The 13,703-nt window shown below is 41.2% G+C and overlaps 1 protein-coding gene across 1 annotated transcript in view; it reads left to right on the forward strand.

The window, feature by feature from the left end:
* Positions 1 to 13,701, forward strand: part of GPC1 (glypican 1) — a 272,169-nt gene extending 258,468 nt beyond the window's left edge. Inside the window, exons 6-9 of the mRNA XM_089509286.1 lie at positions 87 to 206; positions 3,187 to 3,320; positions 5,372 to 5,547; positions 7,732 to 13,701. Coding sequence (XP_089365412.1) covers positions 87 to 206; positions 3,187 to 3,320; positions 5,372 to 5,547; positions 7,732 to 7,964 — 663 coding nt within the window. The 3' untranslated portion in view covers positions 7,965 to 13,701. The remainder of the gene's footprint in view (positions 1 to 86; positions 207 to 3,186; positions 3,321 to 5,371; positions 5,548 to 7,731) is intronic.
* Positions 13,702 to 13,703: the final 2 nt, after the last annotated feature.

Genomic DNA, 13,703 nt, shown 5'->3' on the forward strand with positions numbered 1-13,703 from the left:
TAATACCAAAGTGTAAAATTTTCAAGCACTGGAAACTATTGTACTGCTCTGATGTAGTAGAGAAACTTGTTTTGCTTTTCCCTCAGACCTTTCAAGGCTGCGGAAATCCTAAAATCAACCCCAAAGCTTCCAACATTGAAGATAAAAAGAAACGGGGGAAATATGTCAGTGAAGACAAACCTTCACAGCTTAGCTCAGAGAAACTTGTGAGTATGCAATGTCAGTCTTCAAATATTTTTAGGCCAATTTGTGTGGTTCATTGTTAAGAAAGCTTGTTGAGTCTGCTGCGAGTGTCAATGCTTTAACAATCAACTGCAGTATTTATTTAGTGGATTTTGATCCTATCCTTTAACCAAGGAGCACAGACCAAGGTGGCCCTCATTATCTTCTCCTCACAGCAAACTTGTACAATGGACTGAGATGCATGCTAGCAGCTGGCCCAAGGGCATCAAGTGAACTTCATGGCTGATGGAAGTAAGAAACTAGGGGCCCTTTCCCACTATGATTTAAAGCAATTTGCTGATCACTTTCTGTGTCCCTTGTTCCCACTGGAAACAGTTTCAGACTTGACTGTCATTGGTCTGACTCATGTTGAAGCAAAACAAATGCAAAAAAAATCGCTCTTTTCAAACTGGTGCTTCTTTTGGAAAAAATATGAGGTGAGGAAGAAAAGGATCCAGCAGCTGGAGAAAGGGAGGCAGGATTCTCCCCTGGTCCGGGCCCTGGTCCCAGATACCTACAGGAAAGGGACTGGAAGCCACCCTGGAAGGACTGTGCTTCAGCTGCCCCTACTCCTCCTCAGAGTGCCTCGCCTGTAGGAGCCTTTCCCCAGCTTTGCCTTCAAGGGGAAAAGAGAAAAGGACCGACAGACCAGGTGTGCTTTCCCTGCTTCCACCCATCTTTGGGTCTCCCTCTTTGCAAGGGACCACCAGCAGCAGCAGACCCCCAGCCTCCTTCTCTGAGGCCCCCAAATCACTGGGAGAGGGAGAGGAGAAAGAATGCCTGCTGGGGTGAGCCAGAAAGCACAGTATTCCAGATAAGTCCTTATCAGCATAGAATATAGTGAGATTATTGCATCCTTTTCCCGGCGAGATAAACACACATTTAACTTTAAAAATGGGTCTTACTGCATCACCCATCTGCAGTTTGTCTGCAACTGATCTGCAACCTGGGCTTATCACATGGCTTTTCAAGCATGGGAAAATCTCGTCCTTGAAAAGCCATGGGATAAGCCTGGTCTGAGACAGGTGAATGCAGTAAGACCCATCTTTAAAATTAAATGCACGTTTATCCTGTTGGGAAAATGAGATAAAAGCCTATGCAATAATCTCCATAAATATAAAGTTTAAAAAATAAACAATTAAAAAATAAAAACATTACATATTAACATTTATTAAAAACTATATAAACCTTGACATAATCTGACAGAATTTAAAATACCAACCATCATCAGTGTGAAAAAGCCTAATGGCACAAAAACCCTTAATGATATTTTGTTGTTGTTAGGTACCCTCGAGTCGGCCTCAGCTCATGGCGACCCTGTGGATTAGATATCTCCAAGACCCACTGTTCTCAACCTCTCTGCTCAGATTCTGCAGGCCCAACCTGTGTCTTCACTGATTGAGTCTAATCATTTGGCATGTTGTCTTCCTCTCTTTCTACCACCTTCCACCTTTCTGTGTCATTGTCTTTTCTAATGATTCATTTATTTCCCTCATGATATGGCCAAAGTTCAACAGCCTCAATTTAGTCATATTGACTTCCAGATAGAGTTCAGGCCTGATCTGTTCTAGAAGCCATTGGTTTGCTTTCTTGACTGTCCATGGTATTCTTAGTAGTCTTCTCCAGCACCACATTTCAGATGAATTTATTTTCTTCCTATTGGCTTTTTTCACTGTCCAGCTCTCACATCCATAAATAGTGATGGGAAATATGATGGCTTGGATGATCCTTATGCATGATTATTCATAAGTTATTCAACTTGTCCGCTGCACAGGCCAAACTCATTTTTCCCATCACTCATCTTTTTAAAGAGTAATGAATATATAATGGCATAACCTTTTGTGGACTACAGTGCACTTTATTAGAAGGCATACTACTCAAATCTTTATGCCAAAATAGATTTCTTAGTCCTCAGAGTGACACGGGATTCTTCTTTCTTTTTGCTACACCACACTGTCATGGCTGCCCCTCTAGAAAGCAGAAGATTAGTTTACTAGCTGTTGTTAATTGCTGTTGGCTTTGACTTATGGTGATGCTATAAATGAAATACCTCCAAGACACCCAGTTATGAATGGCCCCAGTCAGGTATTGCAAAGTCAGGCCTGTGGCTTCCTTGGTTGAGTCTTTTTACCTATAATGCCTAATGCCTACTACTTTAACAAGCATTATTAGCCAGAATCCTGGTGGGAGTTATGAATGTGTAAGCAATGTAGTTACCTGGCAGCACCCTGTCAATCAGGAAGCAGCTAACTGATGTTCCCACCTCCTGCCTGGTGCAACAGACAGAAACAAGTTCCTTTCACATTTCCCTCTCATGCCAGAGATCGCTTGTGCAAAAAGGAAGTAAACCATTAACCAGCTGCTTCTCGGTCAACAGGGAAATAGAAAACATTGATCACAGCAGCTGCTGCCTGGTAAGTGATGAGTGTACGACTTTCACAGTCCCTATGTATCCCCCAAGCTAGGGGGCTACACAGGGATCGTGAATACAAAACAGTCATGAGTACATAACTCTAGGATACACATTTGTAACTGCCCAACAGGATTTTGGCCATTGTCTTTTCTAATGAGTCATGTCATCTCATGACATGGCAAATGTATGATAATCTGTTTCATTATTTTGCCTTCTAGAGGCAAAATAAGCCCTCAGCCCTGCCAAGCCCCCAGCCCTTCTGCTCCCAAATCAGGGATTATAGATGCCTCTGTCCTTATCCCTCTTAGTTTTTTCTTAGAAGAACTTTGGGAAATGTAGTTTGGATAGCTTTCCCACTATCCAGCAGGTTTGGTAAAATGATTCCTATTCTGTACTATAACTGATAAGCATTCAGGCATCACAGGCCTGTATATCCTTTTTACTGGAATAACAGCTGCCCTAGAATTTTGGTTTGTGTCATCTAGATTAAGACCAAGGCTGCCACATTCAATGCTCCCTTGATCTTTAATTAAACTTTTTTTTTTTGGCAGGTTTCGGATGCCAAAGGGAAGCTGAGGGAGATCAGAGACTTCTGGGTATCACTTCCAATCACACTTTGCAATGAAAAAATCTCATCTGGGTCTGTGAACGAAGACAGGTGCTGGAATGGGATGACCAAAGGCAGGTAGGAATGATTAACATGTGAAGCAGTAACCATGTGAAGAAAGGTTATCTGTTTGGCATGTATTAAATGCCCTCATACACCATTACATTTTGGAGCCTGGAAAGGTGATATTCCATAATGAAAAAGGATAAGAAAAAGGCACTGTCAGTAAAGAGAGAATGAATGTTTTTATCTAATTCGAATACATTTTCATCCACGTTTAGACTGACACATCTAGGATCTTATATGGTCATGTGTAGTTTAAGGTTTTCATATATGGACCTTCATTATGGCTCCCCTGTCACCACCCCAGGACACACCATTGCATTGTGACGCCCCTCCCATGACTATTCATTGCTGGAGAAAAGCAGGGGTTCATTGGAGAAGCAACTGGCTTTGTACCTGTAGCCAGAGACAGTCCAAGGATGTCTTCAACCAAGGTCCTTTGGGGTTCTCTGCAGGCTTCAGCAGATAATGTCATCAATCTTTGTTTGGATAGGAGGACAACCCCCCCCTCCCTTTTACACCAGCAGTGGAATGGCCATGAGAGCGGTTTTTGCAGCACAATGGCATGAAGGGGCTTTGGAGATTGCATAGGGAGGAAGAGAACACCAACTTCTTCAAGGACCAAAATAATAGATACACAAGAATAAGGCAGATTTACACTTGCATATGTCACTAACAGGATGATAGGCACAAAAATGTTTTCATAACCAAAAAGTATGGGGGTTTTTTGTCTCAAAGGCCCGTTACACAAGGGCAGGAAGCGATGTGGCAGCGCCGATTCTAGGGTTCCAGAGTGCGCAGCAACTGCACGCTCCGGAACCCTAGTCTGTATGGACGGCGGCATCATTCCACACGGGGGCCGCCATGACGATGACGCTGGTGTACAGTGACCAGACGTCACTGGCAGGGAGTGGCATCATGGCTTCCTGCTTGCTTCACTGCAAAAAAGAAGCTTCTCTAGGTCGCTTCTTTTTTACTGCACATTGTTGCCCCACGGTTTGGTTGCTGCGGCAACAATTCACAGCAAAGAGGGGTGGCGTTTCACCGCCAGTGTGTACCAGGACATAGATCCAGTTTTAATGTAATTATTACTTGGGAGGGTAGCCATAGGAATATGTTAGTTTTTTACCCCTCTCTCAGCCAGACGGGTAATTAGATCTTATATCAGCTTTGGTGACAAGCCAGCAGGCTAGCTTGGAAGGTATGGCACACACAGCTCACTGTCTCCCAGTTATACTTCTTTTTAAAACAAAGGTTTGATGCTGGCTTCTTTGAAGAAACTATAGTTTAAACCAGATATAGGATTTGTGTGGCCCAAGACCTTTCCAAGACCTCCAATGCCTCTCCCCAAAAACAGTGGCCCTGAAATGGAAGGTTATGTTTCCAGAAGCCTCTAGGAGCCACACTTCTCCATTTTAAGGCTATGGGAGAGCAGACTCTTTTGGAGCCCAAAAGCTCTCTTATCTTATTTATAAATATAACCATTTGACCAGCAAGAAAAAGGGTAGGTGTAGCTCACATGGGTCTGGGAGGGTAGCATATCGGGCAGGTGTGGCTCCTAGAACCTGTATGGTATCTTGCCTCTGACTTAAATTAACTGGAGTTCCCTTCCCTCATTCTGATATAACATGAAACTACAGTAGGTTAAGTTAAAGCACGGATGGGTGTTTGTGACACTCTGGCCTATGTATAAATGTATTGTTTGCATTTCCCATTAATTTAGCCAGCAGAGCCAATGGTGAGAGTTGCATTCCATAAAAATCTGTAGTATGGTCACAGTTGTCCATCTCTTGGATTAAAAGCAAGAGTGAGTGCTTCCTATCTCCTTATGGTCATCCCAGAGGGAGAGAGGAAAGAGGATGCAAACCAGGGAAGTATGTCAAGCTGACCACAGTTAATGCCTAACTGTGTGAAAGCCTGTGTGGTGCAATGGTTTGAGCATTGAACTACAACTCTAGAGCCCAGGGTTTGAATCCCTATTTGGCAATGGATACATATGGTGACCCTATGTCAGAAACAACTTGAAGGTGCACACTAAGAACAATGAACGCACATTCTCTTTACAGATATCTTCCAGATGTGATGGGAGATGGCCTAGCCAGTCAGATCAACAACCCAGAGGTGGATGTAGATGTCACCAAACCAGACATGACTATTCGCCAGCAAATCATGCAGTTAAAGATTATGACAAGTCGACTGCGTAATGCATACAATGGGAATGATGTTGATTTCCAAGATACAAGTAAGTACAGTGCTAAAAAGATGAATCAGTGTGGTGCTGCCAAGGTGGCACAACTTAACATGACCCACAGCTGAAAGAAAGAGGTCTGTAGTATTCTGGTGTTTATAAAACCAAAGGGAAACCAGCAGGATAGAAAACACAAAGGTGCAGAAGTATTAAAACAATGGTTCAAATACCTGGGAGAATGGAAATGGTTTACCTGGCACTTTTTTTTTTTTAAAAAAAGTGTAACATAGGCATCAAACAAGCCACTTTGTGGAGGGAATTGCACACATAGGAGGCCCACCTTTGAAAATGCCCAACTTTTGTAGGACCCTCCTTGCCCCATTTGGGGGAGGCATTCAGCGGAGGAGCCTTGGGGTTCAGGGAACTAAATATGGGGGGCTCCTACAGGTATCTTGGTTCCAAGCTTTAAAGGATGATGATGATCTTATATCCCACCTTTCTTCCAATACAGGGCTCAAGGCAGTAAACAGCAAATGTAATGCAATACAATTTAATAACAGTACAAAACCATTAAAATCTATAAATATAAAATTTAAAAAATAATTAAACAATTCAAAAAGTTAAAACAGTTACGAGTTAAAATGTAACATGTTGAAAATAGAAACCTTAAAACCAGCACTTTGGTCTCTGAAATGGACTGATAGCCAGTGCAGTCAACAATGTAGCCACAGGGAGGCAAGCTTAAGGAATTCCCCTCCATAAGAATTCTGCCCTCCCCCCCCCAAAAAAAATCCCCTTTTCCTTCAGTTCCCAAATTTCTAGCAGTGCCATTGCTTAAAAACTTCAATGGAGTATTCAGAACTGGAGTTCAGGCTTCCAAGGAAAAGGAACAAGCAAATTTACCAAGTGAATGTAAACATGGCAAAGAGTACCACGTGTGGACAGTTTTCTTATTTCCTTATTTTTTAAATATTTTTTATTTTATTTTACTGTTACTTGTTTTACTTTCATTTACTTTTACTTTATTTACTTTACTTTATTTTATTTTATTTTTACTTTTTTTTTCTTACTTTCTGCAACGCTAAAAATTTGGGGAATGAAGGAAAATTTATATGGGGAACAAAATTCTTATTTTGGGAGACAATGCCCTCATTTTGCCCACAAAGCTATACCCCTGGTGCAGATTTTGAATCACTAGCATTATAAACCAGTCCTTCTGCACTCTATTTAAAAGAGGAATTGTCATTCCTTGAGGCTTCCAGGAGAGGCAGTTCCCTTTTTTCCCAACAGAGAAACAGTAGCCTGTGGAGTTTGGTAAGGTCAAGCGTTGCAAAAACAGCCTCATATAGGGCTGCACTGTGCCCACTCCTGGAGCAGAAAGTGATACTTTTTACAGATTATTTAATCTAAAATATGCTGTCTCGTTCCTTTTTCTACTCTTTGGTGGTTGTCAAGACTGCAAATTCAAGCCCTTCCATAACCAATGGTAGAATAAGAAGAGCTTTAAACAGGTTTGCAGAAAATGGCTAAGATCCTACATTATCGAGCATAGCATTAAGTGTTCCCCATGTGGAACTACATTACAGCACATGTCACCTCTGGTAATGCACTGTGATAGCACCCCCAGACCATTCAGTTGCTGCTGGAGAGCAGCAGGGATAGAAGACCAAGGTCATCTTCCTGGGTGATGTGCTGTGGTCCTCCAGAGGTCTCAGGATTATGTTATTGGCCTGTATCTAACTATGGGAACATAGAAGCCAGACACTTCCCCAACCCACCCTTCTATCTCTCCACCAAAGAAAGACTGGTGGGGATGGTTATCACTGTGACAGGGAATGTGCTGGAGGACCTTTGGACACTGCAGAGGGAGGAGAATACTACCCACAACAATGACCAAAAAATAGACATGTAAACATAAGGTGGACTTAGGACTTGTATATGTCACTAACAAGATGTAGCCAAGCAGATTTGGCCCTTCCCCCTTTTCCACTGCTGAAGCCCTTCTTCCACAGCCTTCTTCTGACTGGTTGACTGTGGGTGACACTGGGAGCAAGGCATGCAGCGAGGTAGTCCCATCATCAGGTAGAGCCCTGCATACCCACTTCTTCGTTCCTTCATTCGGCATTATGGCATCATGTGCTATTGCAATATGCACCAAGGAATGCCACAGACATCATGAGCTAACACAGATTAAGCTTTTAATGTCAGCAGCCCTTATCTGAACTCCCTCTTCAACAGGTGATGACATCAGTGGCTCTGGAAGTGGCGATGGTTGTCCTGATGATGTATGCAGCAAAAGACTGTCCAAGACAATCAGCACCAGGCTGCCAGAGGTACACGCTATGCCTAAACAATCTGGACAAGGCGTCGGGGGAAGCAGCAGCAGCAGCAGTAGCAGCATACTTTTGCCTTCTTCCTTTCTTTTATTACTTAGTCTGGCTGTGGTTGCAAGGCAGCACCTGTGGCGATAACTTGTTTATGCAGCCACAAAAGAGACTGTGGTGGTGGAGGTCTCAAATTTGCCAAAAATGTGGACATATTTAATTCATCTTGGCAAAATGAGATAGATAAAAAGTTCTTGATTGTTTGTGATAACCTGGCAGTGCTAGAGCTGGTCTTTTTTTTCCCCCCAAATGCTGGGCCCTTTTTTCTGTACCTCATTATGAAGAAAAAGGAAAGAAAGTCATTAATTTGCCACAAAGAGGCACCCAAGGGGATACAAAAGATCTTGACAGAAAGGTTTAGAGGAGGGAGGGGGAAGCAAATGACCCTCAAGGCTTACCATTTTTATTGACTGCAATAAATTATGCAAGTTATTTCGTATTATTTAACTGTGGCCAAGACTGTGCTACTTATGTTTGGAACAATACACCTTTTCAATTTCAAGATTTTCAGAGGTCTATAACAGGGGGTCAGTTCATAATTTTCCATTAAGCAAAGTGGCAAAGAGTCTCTCCTTTACTTTGATGTAGGAGTACATATTCTGTACAATTCCAGTTAGCAAAGGGATTCATTATCTTGGAGTGGAGTGAGTGTTTTAATTTGTGAACATTTTTGTCTGCTAACACTAGTAACTGAAACCACTTAATATTTCTCTTACATCTGAGTAAATTGGAATGAGACTTTGGTTTTGTGTGGTTTTGAAAATAGCAATCAAATTGGTAAAATGCAATACAGAGTTGTAATATGCAACATTTGTGACAGAATTATGCATGGGAGACTGTTGAGAAAGCTCTCTTTCAGTCTGAGGCTGAACATCTTCCTGTTATTAACAGGGACAACAGTCACCTTTTACCAAAGGATAAATTGTGAGGTTTTGTGTATTATTACTTGTGTTATCAAAGTCTAAGAATGATAATTGAACAACCCAGGGAACAGTTAGGTTCTAACAAACATCCCTGGAAAATGTATTTGGATGTAATATCAGATTTTCAAGTTACTGCTGGTCCTGCCTATTCCCCATCAATTATCTTGATGGACATCAAGTAGACCAAAGCCATATTTTGCATAATCAAACATGCTACCCTTTTTTACTTCCTCTAGCAAAGTTAATTCTATGTTGTCTAGAACCATTTTGTAGTACAACCTCATTCCTTCACCTGATTTTCTTTTTAATAATAGTTGCCAGGTATGTTGTCTGATACCTGTTTGGCTAAAATGAGGTTGAGGAAGAAAGGCAGTCCAACCACAGATCTACATAAAAATATACAGATGACATATTTCTCTGTTGGGGCAGTTTCGCTTACTAGACCTACAGCCATAAGCATATTTTCTTTTTTCAAAAATACTTATTATATCAAGATAATCCTGTTGATTTGACTGAACAATTGAAAGCTCTTGATGTGGACTTTGCTGTTAATTCAGTTTGCATCACATTACCACTTTCCTTTTGGGGAGCAGGAGGTGTGTGAAAGTATACTTTTTTATTTTAAAAAAATAATATAGGCTTTGCACAAATGTTGAGACATTTTTACTGTGTGTCTTGCATCAAAGACAAATGTTGTGTTTCTTAACAAACAGCATCCAAAAATGCATACTCAGTTACAAGTAAGGGGAACATGTCAAGTACCATGGCATTAGAAATGATGAAACAGTAACCAAGCAAATGAATTCAGCCATCCTTCCCATTCCTGGTTCCACCTGAGTTCTATGCAGCACAGAGAAAATTAGTTTCCTAGTCTCTCCAATCACTATGGAGATTGCCAGTAGCATTGGTTGAGTTTTGAAGACATCATATCAAAGTTCAGTTCCATCATGATTTCTTTATTCCAAACTGCACCTGCTTTGCACACATTATTTTCAATCCCTTGTGAGTAGAACCACGCCCTATCTACTTTTCTTATCGATCTAGTCAATCTGCAGTTAGTTCTCCACATTTGTAACTTTTAATTTTGCAGATTTGATTATTTGCAGATTTGATTAATATGTTCTCTCAAGGAATCTCTATGTTCCTCCAGCACAACTCTAACAGATGTTGACCATAGTTTTACTGGAGAATCTAGAAATTACTAGAGAAAACACTTCTCTAGGCATCGGTGGATCCTCCAGCATGATTCTAAAGTCAACTTCTAGAAGATGTTGACCCCAGAGTTGATCTGGAGGACCTAGAGATTTCTAGAGAGGTGTTCTCTCAGATAAAAAAAATAGTGTTTATTATTTGTGGTTTTTCTACTTTCACGGTGGTGCTGTATCCCTAAACCCAGCAAATGTGTAATACCCACTGTAGTTATTTTTGGTTGCAGTTACACCATTCTTAAAATAATTCCCAATACAAATGAGGCTGATTGGAGGACACCTGGCTGAATGAAACTACGTGTGAAAGGGATCTAGGAGTCCAAGTAGACCATAAGTTGAACATGAGTCAACAGTGCGATGCAGCAGCTAACAAGGCCAATGGGATTTTAGGCTGCATCAATAGAAGTATAGTGTCTAGATCAAGGGAAGTCATAGTGCCACTATATTCTGCTCTGGTCAGGCCCCACCTGGAATATTGTGTCCAGTTCTGGGCACCACAATTCAAAAAGGACATTGAGAAACTGGAGCGTATCCAAAGGAGGGTGATTAAAATGATGAAAGGTCTGGAAACCTTGCCCTATGAGGAACGACTCAGGGAGCTGGGGATGTTTAGCCTGGAGAAAAGGTTAAGAGGTAATATGATAGCCCTGTTCAAATATTTAAAGGGATGTCATATTGAGGAGGGAGCAAGCTTGTTTTCTGCTGCTCCAGAGACTAGGACCCGGAGCAATGGATGCAAACTGCAGGAAAAAAGATTCCACCTCAACATTAGGAGGAACTTCCTGACAGTGAGGGCTGTTCGACAGTGGAACACACTTCCTTGGAGTGTAGTGGAGTCTCCTTCGTTGGAGGTCTTCAAGCAGAGGCTGGATGGCCATCTGTCAGGGATGCTTTGATTGTGATTTCCTGCATGGCAGGGGGTTGGACTGGATGGCCTTTGTGGTCTCTTCCAACTCTACGATTCTAGGCATGAAAAGCGAACACCCTGCCTCCTTTGAATGTAAGCTCAAATACCAGAAAAGTGAAGTGCCACAGTCAAATAGTGTTGCATATATGGCCTTTTATTTAGAGAAGTCAATGGTTATACACAATGTGGGAGGAAAAAATACAACTATAATTTCATTTCACATTAATGAAAATGTCCTGCCAACCTGCTGGACAGCTGTAAACTCACATCATTCAGGGCTCTATGTAAGATTCCAACTATAAATGTAACACTATCAATCTGTCAGTTTAAAAGCCTGCCAAAATCAAATCTAAACACAGAAGAGTGTTTTCTGTTTTGGGATGGTCAAATTGTTAGAGCAAAAACAGTATATAGATAAGGACACATGATTTTCCACTTATTTTCACCTTGTTTCTCCCTTTGATATACAGAGCTTCAAAAAGTTACTTTCCTGGACCATAGATTACAGAATTATGCAGGAAGTAAGGCCACTGGCAATGCTGAGCTAAGAGAGTATGGGGGCAGTGGTCCAAAAAATCCAAACCTTTCCAAGCTCTGTAAACACATTTCTTCCAACTAGATTCCCAAATCAAAAAGCTGACAGTCCTGGGCAGGAGGCAGGCTTAGTTCCATGTGCCCAGAGGCTCCTTTTGTTGTAAAAAATCTGACAACCCAATCCTCTTTATACACAATAGGGAAGACCCAGACTTAAACACCTCTGTTGCTGTCAGATGTAGTTTGAGTCTAAGTGCATTGATAGGAGCTATATCTCATGCTCATGGGATCAGAAATCTTTAAGTTCTTTTTTTAAAAAAAAGTTGTCTTCAAGATGGTAGAGTTGTGTTTCAAGGTTTAAAAGCACAAAGCCATGGTGTATATGTATATTGGCAGATTTAATAATTGGACAAACAAATGTAACACCGGGGCCCCATGCATAACTCTCAACCAGAAACCAGAATCATGGAAGTACAGCATATTCTTTTTGTGCCATAATATCTATTTCAGCCAAGGGCAAGGGTTAATAGAGGCTTTAAGAGCACTAATATTTATCCTTTACAATTGACAAACAACCTGTTGTTTTCTGGTGGGCTTGTTAGGGATTTAAAGTACAAATATATTTAGAACGCACCTTGGCTTTAAAAAGAGAAACAACAACAATGTGCAGTTCTGTCTGAAAAGCTAAGATTTATCTTACTTATGGGCACACTTGGCCATTTATATATTTCTTTTGGTTACCAAGGTACTTGTAACTATCTTGCACTGTTGAACTATGTTCTTTGAATCCTTGTATAAATAAAAAAAGGCTGGAGACTTAAATCTATGTGGCTGCCACTTGCAACAAGATATTGTTTGATTTCATCTGCTTTTATATAGTTTCACCAGGCTTCCATTGGAAATATTAAAGTACGTACCAGCCTTCATATAATAATAATATCATGGAGAAGTTATTTGATTTGGTGTGCCAAAATATATGCCCTAGCCAGAATCAGCACAACCATTCAATAGGTACTGGCTGTGCCTCAAAAACACTATGTTGACAAGTATGTCTATGTCTAATTAATCATAGTCTTTAAAACTTTATTTAGAATCACAACCTTAATGCTAAAACTTGGGAGGCATTGATGAGTCACTTAGCATCTTTTTTACATATGATACAAAAACTTCCATTTTCTATAAGTGGTCAGGAGGCCCTGTGGGAAACAGTTTGTGGTACCTAAAAATATGTTTTTGTAGCTCCCTCTGCTAGAAGAATGTTATCATAATGGGCTGATTTAAAGTTGATGGACACTAATATGCATGCATAGTGATGTTTCATAGAAGTTTTGTGCCTCTGCCAGCCTATGTGCATGCAGGACTCTTAAGTACCACAAACAGCAGCCTTAAGCATGACAACTCTCTGCTGGCTTGTGGCCCAAATATTCTGGGCTGGCTTTGTTTCACAGTTGAAAATTGAGTACTATGAGCCAAGCAGCAGCCACGCATGGATGGGCTAGCACATGGTTAAGAGCTTTCATGGTGCTCTGACATAGTTAATAGTTTTAGTATACAGAGATAAAGGAGAAAGAAGTTGCCACATTCCAATCAGTTATCAGTTCCAAGTCAAGTTAGGAATGAAGTTAATAAAGTATGCTAAATTATCTTACAAATGAAGGGAACAGCAATTTTGGATGAAAAGTGCTCACTGCAAAAGTTCCTACACTTGTTTCAGTGAAGACTACAATGGACTGTAATATCCCATCCAACAACATAGATCCCTTACTGGCTTTTTCCAGGAGCACAGAAGAGTCCAGAGGCAGAGGTAGTACATCCATCCAGTAGCTTGGTTCTGCACTTTGCGTGATAAAGCAGTTGTCCCAATCTGAACCACCTGTTGAATAGGGCAGGAAGAGGCTCCAGCAAACAGAGTCCAGATAGTTGACATTGTTCAGAGAACAAGTATTCACTAGCCCACTGCTTGTGACAAAAGGTAACAGATCTTTGCTGTGCTCAGGGTTGAAGAAATCAAGGCCACAGAATTTCCAGATGTGAGGCCCATCTAAATGTGTATGTTTCTATCAGGAATGCCAAATGGGAGACTTTCCTTGTGAAGCACTGTTTCTATTTCTATAACTGAAGACCAGGCAAATGAGCCAGTAAGGGATCTATGAAATAACATAGGAATATCCGGAGTGGGCAACCAATCTAGAAAACAGTTTTGTCCCTCTCCTCTGCAATCTGCTACATGCTACACTGCCTCAAAACTGGAAGG

This window comes from Sceloporus occidentalis, unplaced genomic scaffold (assembly GCF_023333645.1).
Source record: "Sceloporus occidentalis isolate IW3139 unplaced genomic scaffold, rSceOcc1.0.p SCAF_2, whole genome shotgun sequence".
NCBI classification, from domain to species: domain Eukaryota; kingdom Metazoa; phylum Chordata; class Lepidosauria; order Squamata; family Phrynosomatidae; genus Sceloporus; species Sceloporus occidentalis.